Genomic DNA, 15,923 nt, shown 5'->3' on the forward strand with positions numbered 1-15,923 from the left:
GCCTCGGTTCAAGCTACAACCGAGGCATAAAGTCCTATGAAAAAAAAATTTTAAAAAATCAAAAACTCTACTGCTTCGGTTAACGTTGAACCGAGGCCAAATCCTCTCCTTTTATGCCTCGGTTCGCACCCGAGGCAAAAAGTAGTTGAATTTTTGCCTCGCCTGCATATGCCTCGGTTCGGGAACCGTTGCGGATAAGCAAAAGTAACCATTGTCGTTTCCCTTTACTGTACTAGTGATAGCACATTAAAAACGTTAATGAAAACACACCTGCCAATTACTTGGAGACCCTTGGCGAGTTCAGTCATATATGGCTGTTGTTGGTTCTGCTTAATAGCATCTTGCGGTTTGCTACCAGATTCTCTTGCGTTTGACCTTCTCTCGCCTGAAAACAATAAATCTAATTATTTTGGGTATTTTCAACTATGTCCTTTACTCACTATTTTACTCATTACTCTTTCCACAGAATTCCAAATGAGATGATTCTTGTTTTGTTGGAATCTAGACTCAAAGATCTTTCTTTGGACACCAGACTCGTAAATTTTAGACAATAGAGTCAACTGCAGTACAAATTTTAAGATCAGCATTTTAATTATGTTTTTCAGTATTTTCAGCTATGACCTTTATTCACTATTTTACTCATTACTCTCTTCACAGAATTTCAAATGAGATGATTCTTGTTTTGTTGGAATCTAGACTCAAAGATCTTTCTTTGGACACCAGACTCGTAACTTTTAGATCACAGAGTTAGCTGCAGTAAAAATTTTAAGATCAACATTTTAATCACGTTTTTCTGTATTTTCAGCTATGACCTTTGCTGATTGATTTGCTTATAACTCTCTCCACATAACTCCAAATGAGTTAATTCTTTTTGGGTTGGACAGTAGACTCAAAGATCTCTCTAATGACTATAAATTCATAAATTTTAAAGCATTGAGCTAATTATGGTTAATTTTTCAAATTTTTGTAAGTGTGCACAAAATTTCTAGACTCACGAAAATTTTAAATCTGAATTGTGCCTTTATTTTGGTTTTACACATTAAATTGAAATAAGGAGCTGGACAGTAGCTTGTGAAAATTTCCACCGAAAGTATGGTCAAACACCATAAGGCAAGTTGTATTAACTAGACCAATAATACCATGGCCCATATGACCAAACACTTCTAAAGTTATGCAATATCAAATGGTGTAGGACCCCATGCTTATTTATCATTTACTCACGGTCTTATGGCATTTAGAGAGATTTGAATCTCAAACTTATCATTTATCAGTAAGGAACCAGAATTCCACCAATTTCAAAACATCATCCAAGAGTTTAGAGAAAACATATAGTTCAAATTTGCATACAAGTCTTCTATTCTTTCCAAACTCAGACTTACAAGGTATTTATTTGGTCAATCATCTAGTTCACTCTTACAAACCAAAAAAATTCATACTTTCCTCACAAAAACCACATCAACCACTATATGTTCTAGACAACTTCATGCCACACTAAACCATACCACCAAATAACACAACAAACCCATAAATGCCCAAACAAATTTAAACAAACTAAGCTAACCAAACACAAAAAAATGAATTACCCAAAACAAAGGAGACAACCTTCACAAAACACCTCCGATGACGGTATCCAAGTACGGTTTTTCCAAAATGCCTAAAGTTTGGTGCCTACAAATGTTGCCTTCAACGGCGACAGTTCGACCAACACCAACACCAACCTAGAGATTCATAACCTTCCACCGTTTTCCAACACATTACTTATGCACACCGTTGTTCATATCATATTTATAGTAATAAGGAGCATATCCTACATAATCAAGATCATACATCTATTATAGATTCATTTCTCTCAATACAAATAAACAAACCTTTAATGAACATAATGGCTCTCGGTGGGAACACAACGAAGCAAGATGTGTGGGTAGGAGGAACAATCGCGAAAACGTCTCTTTTTCCTCCTCCGGCAGCACTCTGGTGGCACTCCGACAACAATGGGTGGGTGGGAGGAAGCGTAGTTTTCGCGTATGCACGACGGCACTACGGCGCCACTCTAGCAGCAATGGGTGGAGGGAAGACGAGACCGTCTAGGTTTCGCGTACGAACGACGACACTCCGGCGGCACTCCAGCGACACGGGATGGCTGGGTGGAGGGAAGACGACATCGTCTAGGTTTTGCCTAAGCACGACGGCACTATGGTGGCACTATGGTGGCACTCCGACAACAATGGGTTGCTCGGTGGAGGAAAGACGAGACCGTTCAGGTTTCAGGTACAAACGGTGACACGTACTTCGACGGCAGTGGTGGTTGGGTGGAAGGAAGACGAGTCTCTCTCTCAAATGTTCCTCAGATTGCAACTCTGAAAATGAGAAAATGAACCCAAAATTTGAAACCTGCCCAATTCTCATTGTCACATCATTCTTATATTAAAAACCCATTTTTCACGTCCACCACTCACATTTTAACATTTGTCCTGTGTCAAAATGTTGTCAAATGTTGTTGTTAAAGTATCATTTTCCTTTTTTTATCTAATTCAAATAAATTTTTATCCATTCATTTCTTTTATTTTCTTTAATTTCATTTTCTTATTCTCTTATCATTTAATCCAAATAAAGTGTCCTACAAAAACTTTTTCATAGAAATTATCCATTGACAAAATCTCTAACCATGGAAAATGGAAGACCCAAAGAAAAAAATATCAATGTAATTTTTTAAAAACTTTATAAGTTTTTAGCATTATGTTGACCCTAAAGACATACATATATGTATGGTAATCGAGATGTACATGTACAATGATGCCTAAAGTAAGCACTTTTAGGGCCAAAAGCCATTTGGGTATAACTTTTTGGATGTTGTGTGGGGTTGATGGGGAGGGAAGCTATGGAGATGAAATGGAGAATGTTTTGGAGTGATTGAGCAAGAGGGCCTTGGTTGAAGGAGAAAAGGAGGAGTTTGAAAGTGCCAAGCCAAACAAGGAATAAGGAAGTGTAGCCAACTAAGTTAGGTGAAGAGATTTTGAAGGGAAGAGTGATGAAGAGGTAAAGAATGGGAATCAGAGACAGAAGTCTGAAGAAGCCCTTTGGTATTCTTGAAGCTATGTAATAGCAATAACATAACCCTAACATGGCTGAAATCCATACTTTCATGAACTTTTCAATTTCATTCTCCATCTCCTTCATTCAATCTATGTCATGAGTTTCTGGAATTCTAAGAAAATGTTGACTAATATTATTGATGGGAGGATCATTATTCATTCAAACATTTTCTTAATCAAAAACATGTGGAAGAAAATAATTTATCATGTTGGTGTAAAATAAAATATAAAACATGATGCTCAAGAATATTTTATATTCGAAAGTAAACGAGTGGTTCTATCATTCATGTTTTTACGAAATCATGTGTTCTTTTCAATCTGTCATTGTCGCCAGAGACAAATTTATTGACTTTCTTATAATTGTCTGCAGAAAGAAAAATGTAGCACGTGCTTCTTCTTTTCTCTTCCCATATTCTCCCAAGAAAATCAAATTTAATGTTATTATTTATTATAAGTATTATATCTTTTGAGTGTGATGAAACTTCATTATGATTTTAATTTTTAAAAGTATTTATGTGAATAAAAAAGAAAAAAAATATTTAAATTGTATTTTATCTTAAATTTTAAATTTTAAATGATAGGAGACTATTGAGTATGATAATAACATCATCAATTTTTTTTTCCTCTAATGTCAATGAAAATGATAAAAATGTGAAATGTCAATGAAAATGATAAACAATGTTATAGATCTACAATGATAGGTCTCTCATACACATTTTCTTTTGAAGAGCATGTGATATTGAAGATTTGAAAGACTGAAATAATATTAATTTTATGTAAATAATTTATGGATGTTATAAAAGTTATAAACAATAGACTATAGTATATCGAAATTTGGTTCAATCATTCACATTATTAAATCATGATTTCTTAAATGTGACACAATAACTTATTCCCTATATATACACGATGTTTTTCCCTTGTCTTCTGAGTTGGCGTTGTTTATTTGATATCAGATTAAAAAAAAGTCTAACAATTAGTTTCGATGGGAGGAAAATTTAGCTTTAAAACTAGAGATGACAAGACTAACAGAATAAAATAAAAAACTAGTAATCTTCCTCGACGTAAAAATTACCAATAAAAGGATACTAATTATCACTGTAATTTCCGAAGAGAAAAAACATTTTTTTATCAGCAATTGAAAATAAAAACAATCTAATGGTATAACCTTAGAGTCCATTATTTGAAAAGAAAAACTGGAAAAAGTTGGAAGCACTTCTCAAATGAAGGAGACTTTGAGCTTAGAAAAGTTGAAGATACAGAAGCCTAAATTACAAATAAAATGTCTTCTAGTAAAAGAAAAATTAATTATAACTCACTATTATTGGAGTAATCACTTTATAAAAACCTTTAAATATACAAAGTGTTGGGATCAAACCTTGAAAAATCATTGCAAAAAGGAAGAAAAAAAAGTGGGTAACTAATTAAGCATCTCTTATAAAAATGGAACTTACATCTTGTAGTTGATGATTACATCTTTGTACTTTACTTAAAGCAACGCCATGCATTTATAAAAATGAAACTTGATATATTGAAAATAGAGTATTTTAATATATAATAATAAACTATAATAAAAGATTAATTGAAAGACTCAACTATGCCAAACATTACTTTCTAGTTCACAAGTTAAGTCGGTACATAAAAAATTTATCGACCATATTTTTAAGTATAATTAATCACTTATGGTATATGAAATTCAACAATGTCTCTTTTCTCTTACTTATCTTTCAATGTATGTCGATGCAGTTTAGGAAAATTATTTAAAATTTAGGAAATCAACCACTAACTTTTGATTCTCTAATTTCTTGAAAGTTTGTGTAAAAAAAAAAACTAAAATACTGTCTTAAAATGTTCGGCAAAATTAGAAATATCATTGGCTACTAAAATGGTTTTTTTTTTTAATATTTCAGTTTGAGTTTATAATTGTTTTCTAAAACTGTATGTGATATTAAATTAATTTTTTTAATGAATAATAATTTCAATAGAAAGTATTATATTGTAGTTGTTTTAGATAATACAGAAGTGTTATTATATGGAAAAGTTTTTAAAAGGAAAGAGTTTTGTGAAAAAAAATGTTATTGTTGGGAAGAGACACAATTGAATTGTTTGAAAAAGTAAAACGTTTGCATAGTAATTTTATTTGTAAATCCATTTTGAGTTGATAATTAATATTTTAAATTTCATCTGAAGTTAATTTTTAAAAATAATATTAACTTGAACGAAAATATATATAAACTTTAAATATTATTCTTATTATTCCATATAAAAAACTAAATGTTCTTATAAGAATTTTGAGTGTGGACTTTTGAATAGGTTGTGATAGGTTGTGAGATCCTAACGGTAGTTTGATTGCTCTTCTTATATGGAAAGAGTCTTCTTGTTCTTGAGAGCGAGAAAATTCACCTATAAAAACTTTTTGACGCTAAAGTCACTAAGAGAGTTAAGATCTATAAGTAAGGATGAGAGTGATTACGAAGTAAGTATTACTTGGGAAATACCAGTTGTATTTATACAATCAACATGAGCTATATACTTATGTTCCTATTAGAATAATACTTACCTAGGGAGTATAACATAATAAAAGGTAACAATATAGTAAACAATAACTTACATAACCCGAGATTTAGTTACAATATATAAATATGACCCAAATAAGTGTAGGTTTTGGTTGCTCCATAATTAAGTGACTTAGGACCTTATTGGACCATGCTATTTAATATGTCTATTGGACAAGGTAGGAACATCAGCCCCCAATCTTGGAATTTTGGTTTGGTATATGTGGTCACATCGGATCTTTGTGTAATTCAGAGATGGATCGGCCATTTGGCCAAGGCCATAATACAATATAAGCCATTTGGTCGTGTTTTGCAAGTGGATTGGCCTCAAGGTTGGGGTTTGTAATGTAGCTGGGCCATTTCGCCATGCTTTACAGGTGAATTGGCCTTGAGGTTGAGCTCTTTTAAGTGACTAATCCAACCAAGCTTAAAGTGACATTGACTTTGAGTCGAGCTCTTCAATGGCTAATGCAGTCGAACTTAAAGGGATATGGCATCGGGGTCGAACTCTTCAATGGCTAATGCAATCGAGCTTAAACTGAAATGGCCTTGGCCCCGAGGTCATATCACTTTAAGCTCAGCTGGATTAACCATTGAAGACCTTGGCCTCGAGGCCATATTACTTTAAGCTCGGCTACATTAGTCATCGAAGAACTTGGCCTCGAGGCCATATCACTTTAAGCTCAACTGGATTAGTCCTTGAAGAGCTCGACCCCAAGGTCATATCACTTTAAGCTTGGCTAGATTAGTCATTGAAGAGCTCAACCCCAAGACCATATCACTTTAAGCTTGGCCCCAAGGCCATATCACTTTAAGTTTGACTGGATTAGCCATTGAAAAGCTCGGCCTCGATATCACTTTCAGCTTGGCTGGATTAGCCATTAAAGAGCTCATCCTCAAGGGCATATTACTTTAAGCTCGATTGGATTTGCCACTTAAAAGTGCTTGATCTCAAGGGCAATCCACTTGCAAAGCACGACCGAATGACTTAATTACATTACAAAACGACCTTGTGGCTAATCCACTTGTAAGACACGACCAAATGGTGCATACTACATTACGACCTCAACCAAATGGTCGAACCATCTTTGAATTATACAAAGATCTAATGTGACCACATATACGAAACCAAACTTTTGAGACTAGCTAGGCTTATTTTCCTACTCGATCCAATAGGCATATTAAATAGTGTGGTCTGATAAAGCCCTTTAAGTCTCTTAATTATTGAGTAGCCAGACCTACACTTATTTGGACTATATTTACATATTATAACTAAATCTCGGTAGTTTGATATGTTAGTTATTATTTACCATTATGTTACTATTTATTTATTGTTATTATATTCTCTAGGTAAGTATTATTCAAAGAAGAACATAGGTTCACGACAATGTTGATCTATAAATACAACTAGTATTCCAGAAGGGATATTCACTTCATAATTACTCTCACTCTAACTTATAGATCATAATCTCTCTTATTGAGTTGAGCGTTAGAAGTCTTTGTTGCATACAAAAAAAAAACAATCAGATTAGTTATATAAAATATATTTAAGATACGGATAAGAACATTTATACTTACACAGGAAAATACATCTAATTATACCCTTTAATAACCATTTTGTTTTATTTTGTTCTTCATTTTAACTACACCCTCTGATTTGTTAATTTGAGAAACCAATAAAATCATACAATTCTATTAAATTTAAGGAACAAAAATGTTTTTTACTTTGAATTATTAAAATTGAATTGAATTCTTAACTTTAAAGGCTAAATACATATTTTATACATAAATGGTATACATCTTATATAAAAAGTATTTTCCTTCAAATAATATGAAGAATATAAATTTCTTATTTTTATATTTAGTCTTATAGAACTTTTTAAATAAAATGTCATATTTTTATGCTTCTTTTAATTAATTATTCTGCATGTAGAAAAAGTGATATTATTTAACAAATCTGTCTAAAATGTTATTTTTATTTTTATTTTTAACATGAATGAAAGGACCTTAAACTACATGAATATGTTATTATACAATCACAAATTCAAATAAACAACATAAGATACATAATGTGTACTACTATCTGACTCATTGTCTTTCAAAATTACCAAGTCTACAAAATAACAATAAAGACAAAAACATAGTTTAATCAATTACTTATGAAGAAACTGAATCATTATGTTGAGCTTAGAAAAGATAAATGTCTAACTCTTTATTGAATCATAAAACTTGTAATGACAAATTCGACTTAAAAAACTTAATCAAAAGAGCATACTCTTCAGTAGTCTTTGTATCCATACCATTTCTCAGCAATTGAGGAAAGAACAACCAATTTGCAGTGATGGCTAAAAAGAAAATCACAAGGGGCCCTGACACCACACCATGCAACTGCCACTCACGGTGGCTAGCCACCTTTTTCGCAACCACCTCCACCACCATGCACACACCATGAAGGACAAAAAAACATGTCACTTCCCACGTTGGAGTCACACGAGTAAGATAATAATAAATTAACTCATGCATGAGTCCTGATACAAGAAAAGTGACTAAGATTGCAGCCGAAGTGGCACAAGACAAGTTCACAAAACTTGAAAGCATACTGCGTGTAGGATTGTATACAGTAGGACGTAGAAGATGAGAAACCATGAGGTTCCATCTGTGACCCCAGAAGTCTTGAAGTGAAGTGGAAAGGTAGGGTTCGTTGAACTGTGATTCTATCTCAAAGCCAAGAACAGTTCGAATCATGGCTCCAATGAAGATTAAGAGAAGTTCTAGGGAGAGGTAAACGTGGCAGCAATAAATGGGCAATAAGAGATTAGGGTGAAGATTTTGTTTGTAGTCATGAACACGAATGATCATTGCAAAAAGAAGCAGTTTCAGAGGAAAAAGCCATTTGGGTTTGTTGGTGGTGTGGTTTTGCTTGGTTGGAGGGTGTTGTTTTGGGATGATGGGTAAGGAAGCTATTGAGATGAAGAGGAGAATGTTTTGGGGTGATGTTGCAAGAGGGCCTTGGTTGAAGGAGAAAAGAAGAAGCTTGAATGTGGCAAGCCAAAGGAAGAAGGAAATTGTTCCAACTAAGGTAGGTGAAGAGAGGTATAATGGAAGCATGAAGAAGAGACAGAGAATTGGAAGGAGCGAGAGAAGCCTCAAGAAACCTTTTGGTATTCTAGAAACTATGTAATAGCAATAACTTAGAGATATGATGGTTGAAATCCATACTTTCATGAACCTTTCAATTTCACCTCCCATCTTCATCTTCTTTCTCCCTTGAATAGGCAATGAGTTTTGTGAAACTAATGGAAATAATGAGTGATATTATATATTGGTTGATCTATGTATTGAAGAAGACTTAGGATACAATATAAATAATTGGAGTTATAAACTATTCAAAAACTAATGCACACACCATATATAATAATCTGTGATAGCAGCAAGAAAGTTTGACTTAGATTTCTTGTGTGATTGTGTATAAAAAAGGACATACTTATCTTAGCTTGTAAAGATGGATAAAAACTTAAATATATTATTGTTTCAAATTGTTGTATTCTATGGGTTCATTTTTCTCGACTAAATTCTTATAATTTGATCGGTGGTTTTCATCTATATATTTGTCTCTTTGGCACATAATATATATATTTTGTTTGAGTCCCTGTCAATTAATAGATTTCCTATTCTTATTTGTTATGTATCATTTCGTGGCTCATTTCGATTATGTTTTCGAGAAGGAAAATATTAATTAGGATTTATTAAGGGAGTAACGAAGCAATCTCTTGCGTACACAAAATAAATATAATAAAAACGATGGATGTTGTTTAGTATTTGGCTTTGATAAAGTGTTGACATAAACATACATTTGTGAATATGTGTTAATGGTATGATTCATTATAAGACTTGTCAATTTTGCCATAAGTTGGTCAAGGATTAAAATAAACAGTGGATCGAGCTCATCGAACTGGATCCGCGTTACTTTTCGATTTAGACAAGTTCAGTTTAACTTTCAATTCGATGATATTGAGTCTAAGCATATTAGTTTCAATTATAGGTTCAACATGACTCAATCTAACCATCAACCTGAACCAATTTGATTAGACTTTCGAAACTAACTTAATCTGACCTTTGGTTCAAACTGACTAATCCTATCCTAACCTTTGAGTTAAGTCAGCTCAGCTCGAACTTTGACCTAAGTTTATTTGATATAACCTTTGACCAACATTAATTCAGCTTGACCTTTGACCCGAGTTGGTATAACACAACCTTTAGCCTGTGCCAACAAGAGACAACCTTTAACACGACCTTCAACCTAAGGTGACATGACTAACCTTCAACCTAAGCCGACTTGGCCAAGTTCGATTTGACTTTTGGTCCAGCCCAATTTAGCACAACCTTTGGCTTAGACCGACTCATCTCGATTATTGGTCCAGTCTGACTTCACTTAACCTTTAACCTTACATAACAAGACCCAACCCTTGGCTCTACATGAGTAGGTCTAACCTTTAACTAAGGACAACATGTCTCGACCTTCAATCTAAGTCAATTTGGCTTAACCTTCAACCTGGACTGACTTGTCCTAATCTTCAACCCAAGCTTAACTCAAGTTTGGCTTAGGCTGACCTGTCTTGAACTTTATCCTAGGCCAACGCGACACAACCTTTGACTCAGGTCAATTCAACATGACCTTCTGTCTAAGATGAACAACTTTACCCTTCATCCCTAGCAGGCTTAACACAATCTTTTGGCTTAGGCAAGCTCGACTTGATCTTTGGTCTAGGCTAACTCGATCTGACTTTTGGCTTAAGTCGACTGATGAATAAATATTTTTATACTATTCACTTAGCTTTTTGTACTACATTTGATTAAGGAATTGAGTTTAATTGTCCAATATTTCCTCAGCTTTCATATTTGGGCTTAATTTGACCATTAATTCTTATTTTAATTAATTTGAATTATCTGAGGCTAATTATTTCAATTATTAATTGCAGGGAATTATTTAGAATATTATTTTGAAACATCAAAAGAGTTGCCATGTCATTCTTCACTTGCCACATCAGCTTTTTCATATTGTAAATTCATTTTTTAGGAGTTTTTGGACAAATTTGACTATTTGGGCCGTTTTTGGTCATTTTTGGAGAGGTCCATTAGTGGCTTGACCTAGGTTTGTGAACAAAAGGGGGGCAGACCCCAAAACACTCTCTCACTCTCTCATTTTACGTTTTCTAAGCTTTGGACAGAAGCGAGAGCTCCTCTAATTTTGGGTTTTAGGTTCTTTTTTCATTTTCATTTTGATGCACTTTCGATTCCAGTAATGCAATTTCGTTTTCTTCTCTTAGCAATTCAATTCTACAATTTTGTTTTCTCTCTTAAGCTACAATTTCGATTCTACATTTTAAATTCCATGCACTACACTTTCGTTTCTGGTTTTTCCAATTCGTTTTGAGTTCATTTCCATTGCGTTTAGATTTTGTTTGATTTCGTTTTACATTTGGGTTTGCATTTTTGTTGATTAGGTTGCGTTTTTGTTGATTGGATTCGTTTTTGTTGCTTGGGTTGCGTTTTTGGTGCATTGTATTTTCGTTTCTACATTGGGTTCGTTTTATGTTTCAATTCCGTTTTAATAGTTTAAAACTCGTTTTCATGAATAGGTAAATTATTTGGGTTGGTGATTAGTGAGTTTGCACAGGTTTCCTTGAGATTATTGAAGCCAAATTAGGATTCAATTTTGTGTATCCTACACATATGAAATTTGTTTTGTGCAATTGGTCTTCGCTTACTGGTCTAATTTGAGCATGATAATCTTCGCTTAGTTGATTAGTGTGTTTGTGCAGAATTGATGAATCTGTCTGAGTGTGTTTGCTTAATTTGCATTTTATGAAGACCGTTTTATACTTCGCTTAGTTGTCTAGTTTGTGTTGGATTAAGGGTCATAAGATTGGATATATGTTTTAAATTTGTGATTGGAAACAAGTGCAATCGAGCTAACACCAACCTGTCTTTAATCCGTCTTTAATTTTGTGTTCAATTTGTGTGTTAATCACCCACTTCATTTCACAAAACCACATTCAACCCCCCCAACCATGTGTTTGATCTAATTCCTGAACCACATTTGGTCCTTGAGATACGACCTAAGGGTCATTCTCCTACCTTATACTGTATTTAATTGCTCATTAATTTGATTCAGGTATAGCCTCGATCATTGACTCATCAAGCTCAACTCAGGCTGAGGTGAGTCGAGTCAGGTTTATCTAGTGCTAAGTCAAGTTGAGACCACTTAAGGCCAAGTCATGTTGGACCCACCTTTAGTCGGGTCATGTCAAACTGACCTCCAACGATATCATTTCAGATCTACCTCTTGCTAGTCAAATTGAGTCCACCAATAATTGAGTTGGATCGAATAAGTCGAATCCACCTCTAATATAGTTTCTTGTCTGCCTCATGCTAAGTTGAAACTATATTAAAGATATTATTCCATCTATTCACATTTGATGAATTGATAGCATTTATCAACTATAGTTACTACAAGGCTAAGATAATTAATATAATTTATCATTTAATTGTCAACATGCAATATGTTCACTGTAAAAATTTAATTTTTTTTAAATAAAAATATATTTATTCAAAAAAAAAATAGACTACAGTATGTGTTATTATCGATATAAAACTTTCAGCATACTTTCTCATGTCGAGATATATATATCTCGTGTATGAGACTAGGCATTAATGATTTATTTGATAACATGTGAAACAATAGATCCTACAAATATTAAATTTTGTTAGGATAGATTTTAACTCAAGACTCTAATACTATAATAAGTTTTAAAATAAGAAACTCGTACCTTTTTATTCATATGTCTCATATATATATATATATATATATATATATATATATATATATATATATATATATATATATATATATATATATATATATATATATATATATATATATATATATATATATATATATATATCTAAAAATATCACTCTTATGTCCATCAAATAATGTCCACAATTACGTTAATAAAATATTTTTTCTATATTTTTTTCAGATTGAATAATACATAATATAATTCTAAATCTATAAAATTATTTTGGATTAAGCATTTCATAAAATAAAAAAATATTCTAGAATATGTAATCTAGAATATTCTTTTAATTTGGAATTGTATTTCAGATTAATAATTTCGGAATGATTTTTAATAAACCTATTCTTAATTTTTCATTCCAAAATATCTTTTCCAGATCAGTAATATATTCCGAAGGGAGTTATTCCCTCCACCACGACACACTTCTCCCTACACCTCTCCAAATTTTTTTAATTCCAAAAATACCATTTTTACTTTTATCCTTTATCTTTTTTAACTTTTTCTTAAAACCCTACTTTTATCCTTTTATCTAGTTTGGATACCTTTGCACACCAGTCCTTGTCTAATACCTCTGAAAAGTAAAATTGTTGCTAGTTTTTATGCAAGAAAGCAAATGCTCCACACGATTCTGCGTTGTGGACTTGGGTAAAAGCTATGATTCAAGACATTTTCCAAAATGTTTAACCCAATAATTTGTTTAAGTATTACAGTTAAAAGTTATTGTTATTATCGCTGGATAATCTCTAGGCCTAGAAAAGTATTGCTGCCACTATAGTTTGTATTACGATTAGTGTTTTACGTCTTATTAGCCGTAGACTTGTAAAGCTTTTATGAAAAAAATATTGAGGCTCATTGAAAGAAGAGAGGTGAGAAAAAAACGGGACTAATAACAGTAGTAAGCATGTTTCCTAATTTTGGTTTTAGACCCTCCTGACACTTTTAATATTTTGCAGGAATGCCAAGGGAAAGACAACTGCTCCATCAAAATCTTAGATACGGTATTCGGAGGTCCCTATATTTGCGGATTCATTTCAATTGGGTCCTCTAATTTTGGAAGTGATCAATTGAGTCCCTTTCCGTTAAATGCAATGGACGGCGTTAACGGGTTCATTTCAATTGGGTCCTCTAATTTTGGAAGTGATCAATTGAGTCCCTTTCCGTTAAATGCAATGGACGGCGTTAACTTTTTAAACAGGTGGCATGTTGAGACATCCTTTTATTTGCAGTGGCACAGTTTGAGCTGACTGAAACTTCGTTCTTATCCTGTTTAAAAAGTTAACGTCGTTCATTGCATTTAACGGAAAGAGACCCAATTGATCACTTCCAAAATTGGAGGACTCAATTAAAACGAACCCACAAATATAGGGACCTCCGAACCTATTAAGCCTAAAACGAAAGAAAAACACATATCTCTATTAAATCCGTAAAGAAATGTGCGTATGTTTCAAAGATCATCGGTGTCCAAAATTTAACCAACACTAAATGAAGAGTCAGATAATGAAGGAGTACGAGAGATGAAGAAAGGCAGGGGTGGAGGTGTAAAAGGAAGAAGACGAAGTGAAGAAAGTGATATTATATTATAAACTATTAAGGGTAAAATGGGATTTTCAAATAAGGGGTGCAGTAAGAGAATATGGGGTGCAAACAGTACCGGCCCTGTTTGGAAGCAACGGCCCATCTTGAATAATTGTCCGCAAGAAGGAAAAAGTAGGACGAGCCTTTTATATTAGTTATTATTTTATTTGATATACAAAGGGAATGAAAATAATAATTCATGGCAATAACACTTTCAAAAAGAAAATTTTAAAAAAATAAATAAATAAACCTAAACAATGTATCAGTCACAATAAAATGAGAAAAATTTTAGAAAACACCAAGTTTAATCCGTCGATTTTTATTACATTAATCTTCCGTAATTGTATAAATTATTTGGTTGTGAACACCCTTCACAACAATAGACATAAACCTCAAAATATCAGCATCATCACGAATCCTTTGATTCATAAATGGTAACTTTATTTCAAGAATGGTAACAAAATCATTCTCCAGAAACATTCTCAGAACAATGAAAAAGTTAACAAATGCAATGGTAGCTTCGACATCACAAAATTCACCAATGTTGCACACTCCTCGATGGCCTTTTTATCCACACCATTCCTCAACAATTGAGGAAAAAACAACCACCTCCCGGTTGCCGCCAAGAACGCCAACACAAGCGCCGTCGACACCACTCCATGCAACCGCCACCCACGGCGGAGCATCACCTTTTTCACCGCCACCTCCGCCGCCGTGCACACCCCATGGAGCACAAAAAAGCAGGTAACTTCCCACGTGGGAGGCGCGCGTGTGAGATAATAATATATTAACTCATGCATGAGTCCGGACACAAGGAAAGTAGCCAGCACAGCAGTGGAGGTGGAACAAGAGGGACCCAGAAAACGTGTAGATATACGGTATACGGGGTGGAATACGGAGGGACGTAGAATACCAGTAACCATTAGGTTCCACCTACGACCCCAAAAGTCTTGAAGGGAAGTTGAAAGGTAAGGTTCGTCGAATTGAGGTTGCAAGTCAAACCCTAGAAGGGTTTGAACCGGGATAGCAGTGAGGGCTAAGACAAGTTCTATGCCAAGGTACATGTGACAGCAGTAAAGGAATAAGATGAAATAGGGGTGGAGATTGTGGGTGTAGTTGTAAGCATGTATGATGAAGGGAAAGATAAGCACTTTTAGGGGAAAAAGCCATTTGGGTTTGGGTTTGGGTTTGGAGATGTTGTGGTTGAGGCTGATGGGGAGGGAAGCTAAGGAGATGAAATGGAGAATGTTTGGGGGAGATTGAGCAAGAGGGCCTTGGTTGAAGGAGAAAAGGAGGAGTTTGAAAGTGCCCAGCCAAACAAGGAAGAAGGTGGTGGGGCCACCAAGGTGGAAGGATGAGAGATTGAAAGGAAGGATGAGGAAGAGGTAGAGAATTGGAAGGAGGGAGAGAAGTCTGAAGAATCCTTTTGGTATTGTAGAAGATATGTAATAACAGTAGCAGAGACATGAGATGGTTGTGAGCCACACCTTCATGAACATCACAATTTCATCATCCATTCTTTTGAACTTTTTTTTCTTCCTTCAATCTAGATGGTGGAAAATTAGGAATGATCTTCCATGGATTTCAGGATCTCAAAGATGCAATACCAATTTTTAATTCACTTTTCTTAGGCTACTTGTTCTTTTAAATTTGTTCTCTCTTCTTTTTTAATTATTATTTTATTACCTTATATTTAATTTTTTTTATCCTATTTTGTTTCTCGTCCCTTTCTCTTCTTTTCTTCTTCTTACCATCCATTACGTCTAATGTTAATTAGTTACATTAATTTCTCTGCTGCGACCAAATTCTTTGTCGGAAGAATTTATTACGCTATCGTTATT

At 33.8% G+C, this 15,923-nt stretch overlaps 2 protein-coding genes across 2 annotated transcripts; both read right to left on the reverse strand.

Moving 5' to 3' along the window:
- Positions 1-7,778: 7,778 nt before the first annotated feature.
- Positions 7,779-8,929, reverse strand: LOC108341360 (probable long-chain-alcohol O-fatty-acyltransferase 5). Its single transcript, XM_017579051.2, has one exon. The coding sequence runs from the start codon at positions 8,900-8,902 to the stop codon at positions 7,868-7,870; it is 1,035 nt and encodes a 344-aa protein (XP_017434540.2). The 5' UTR covers positions 8,903-8,929; the 3' UTR covers positions 7,779-7,867.
- A 5,432-nt stretch (positions 8,930-14,361) lies between these two features.
- Positions 14,362-15,699, reverse strand: LOC108342261 (probable long-chain-alcohol O-fatty-acyltransferase 1). The gene has a single exon (XM_017580009.2). The coding sequence runs from the start codon at positions 15,597-15,599 to the stop codon at positions 14,565-14,567; it is 1,035 nt and encodes a 344-aa protein (XP_017435498.1). The 5' UTR covers positions 15,600-15,699; the 3' UTR covers positions 14,362-14,564.
- Between the last annotated feature and the right edge of the window lie 224 nt (positions 15,700-15,923).

Source organism: Vigna angularis, chromosome 6, assembly GCF_016808095.1.
Source record: "Vigna angularis cultivar LongXiaoDou No.4 chromosome 6, ASM1680809v1, whole genome shotgun sequence".
Taxonomy (NCBI): Eukaryota; Viridiplantae; Streptophyta; class Magnoliopsida; order Fabales; family Fabaceae; genus Vigna; species Vigna angularis.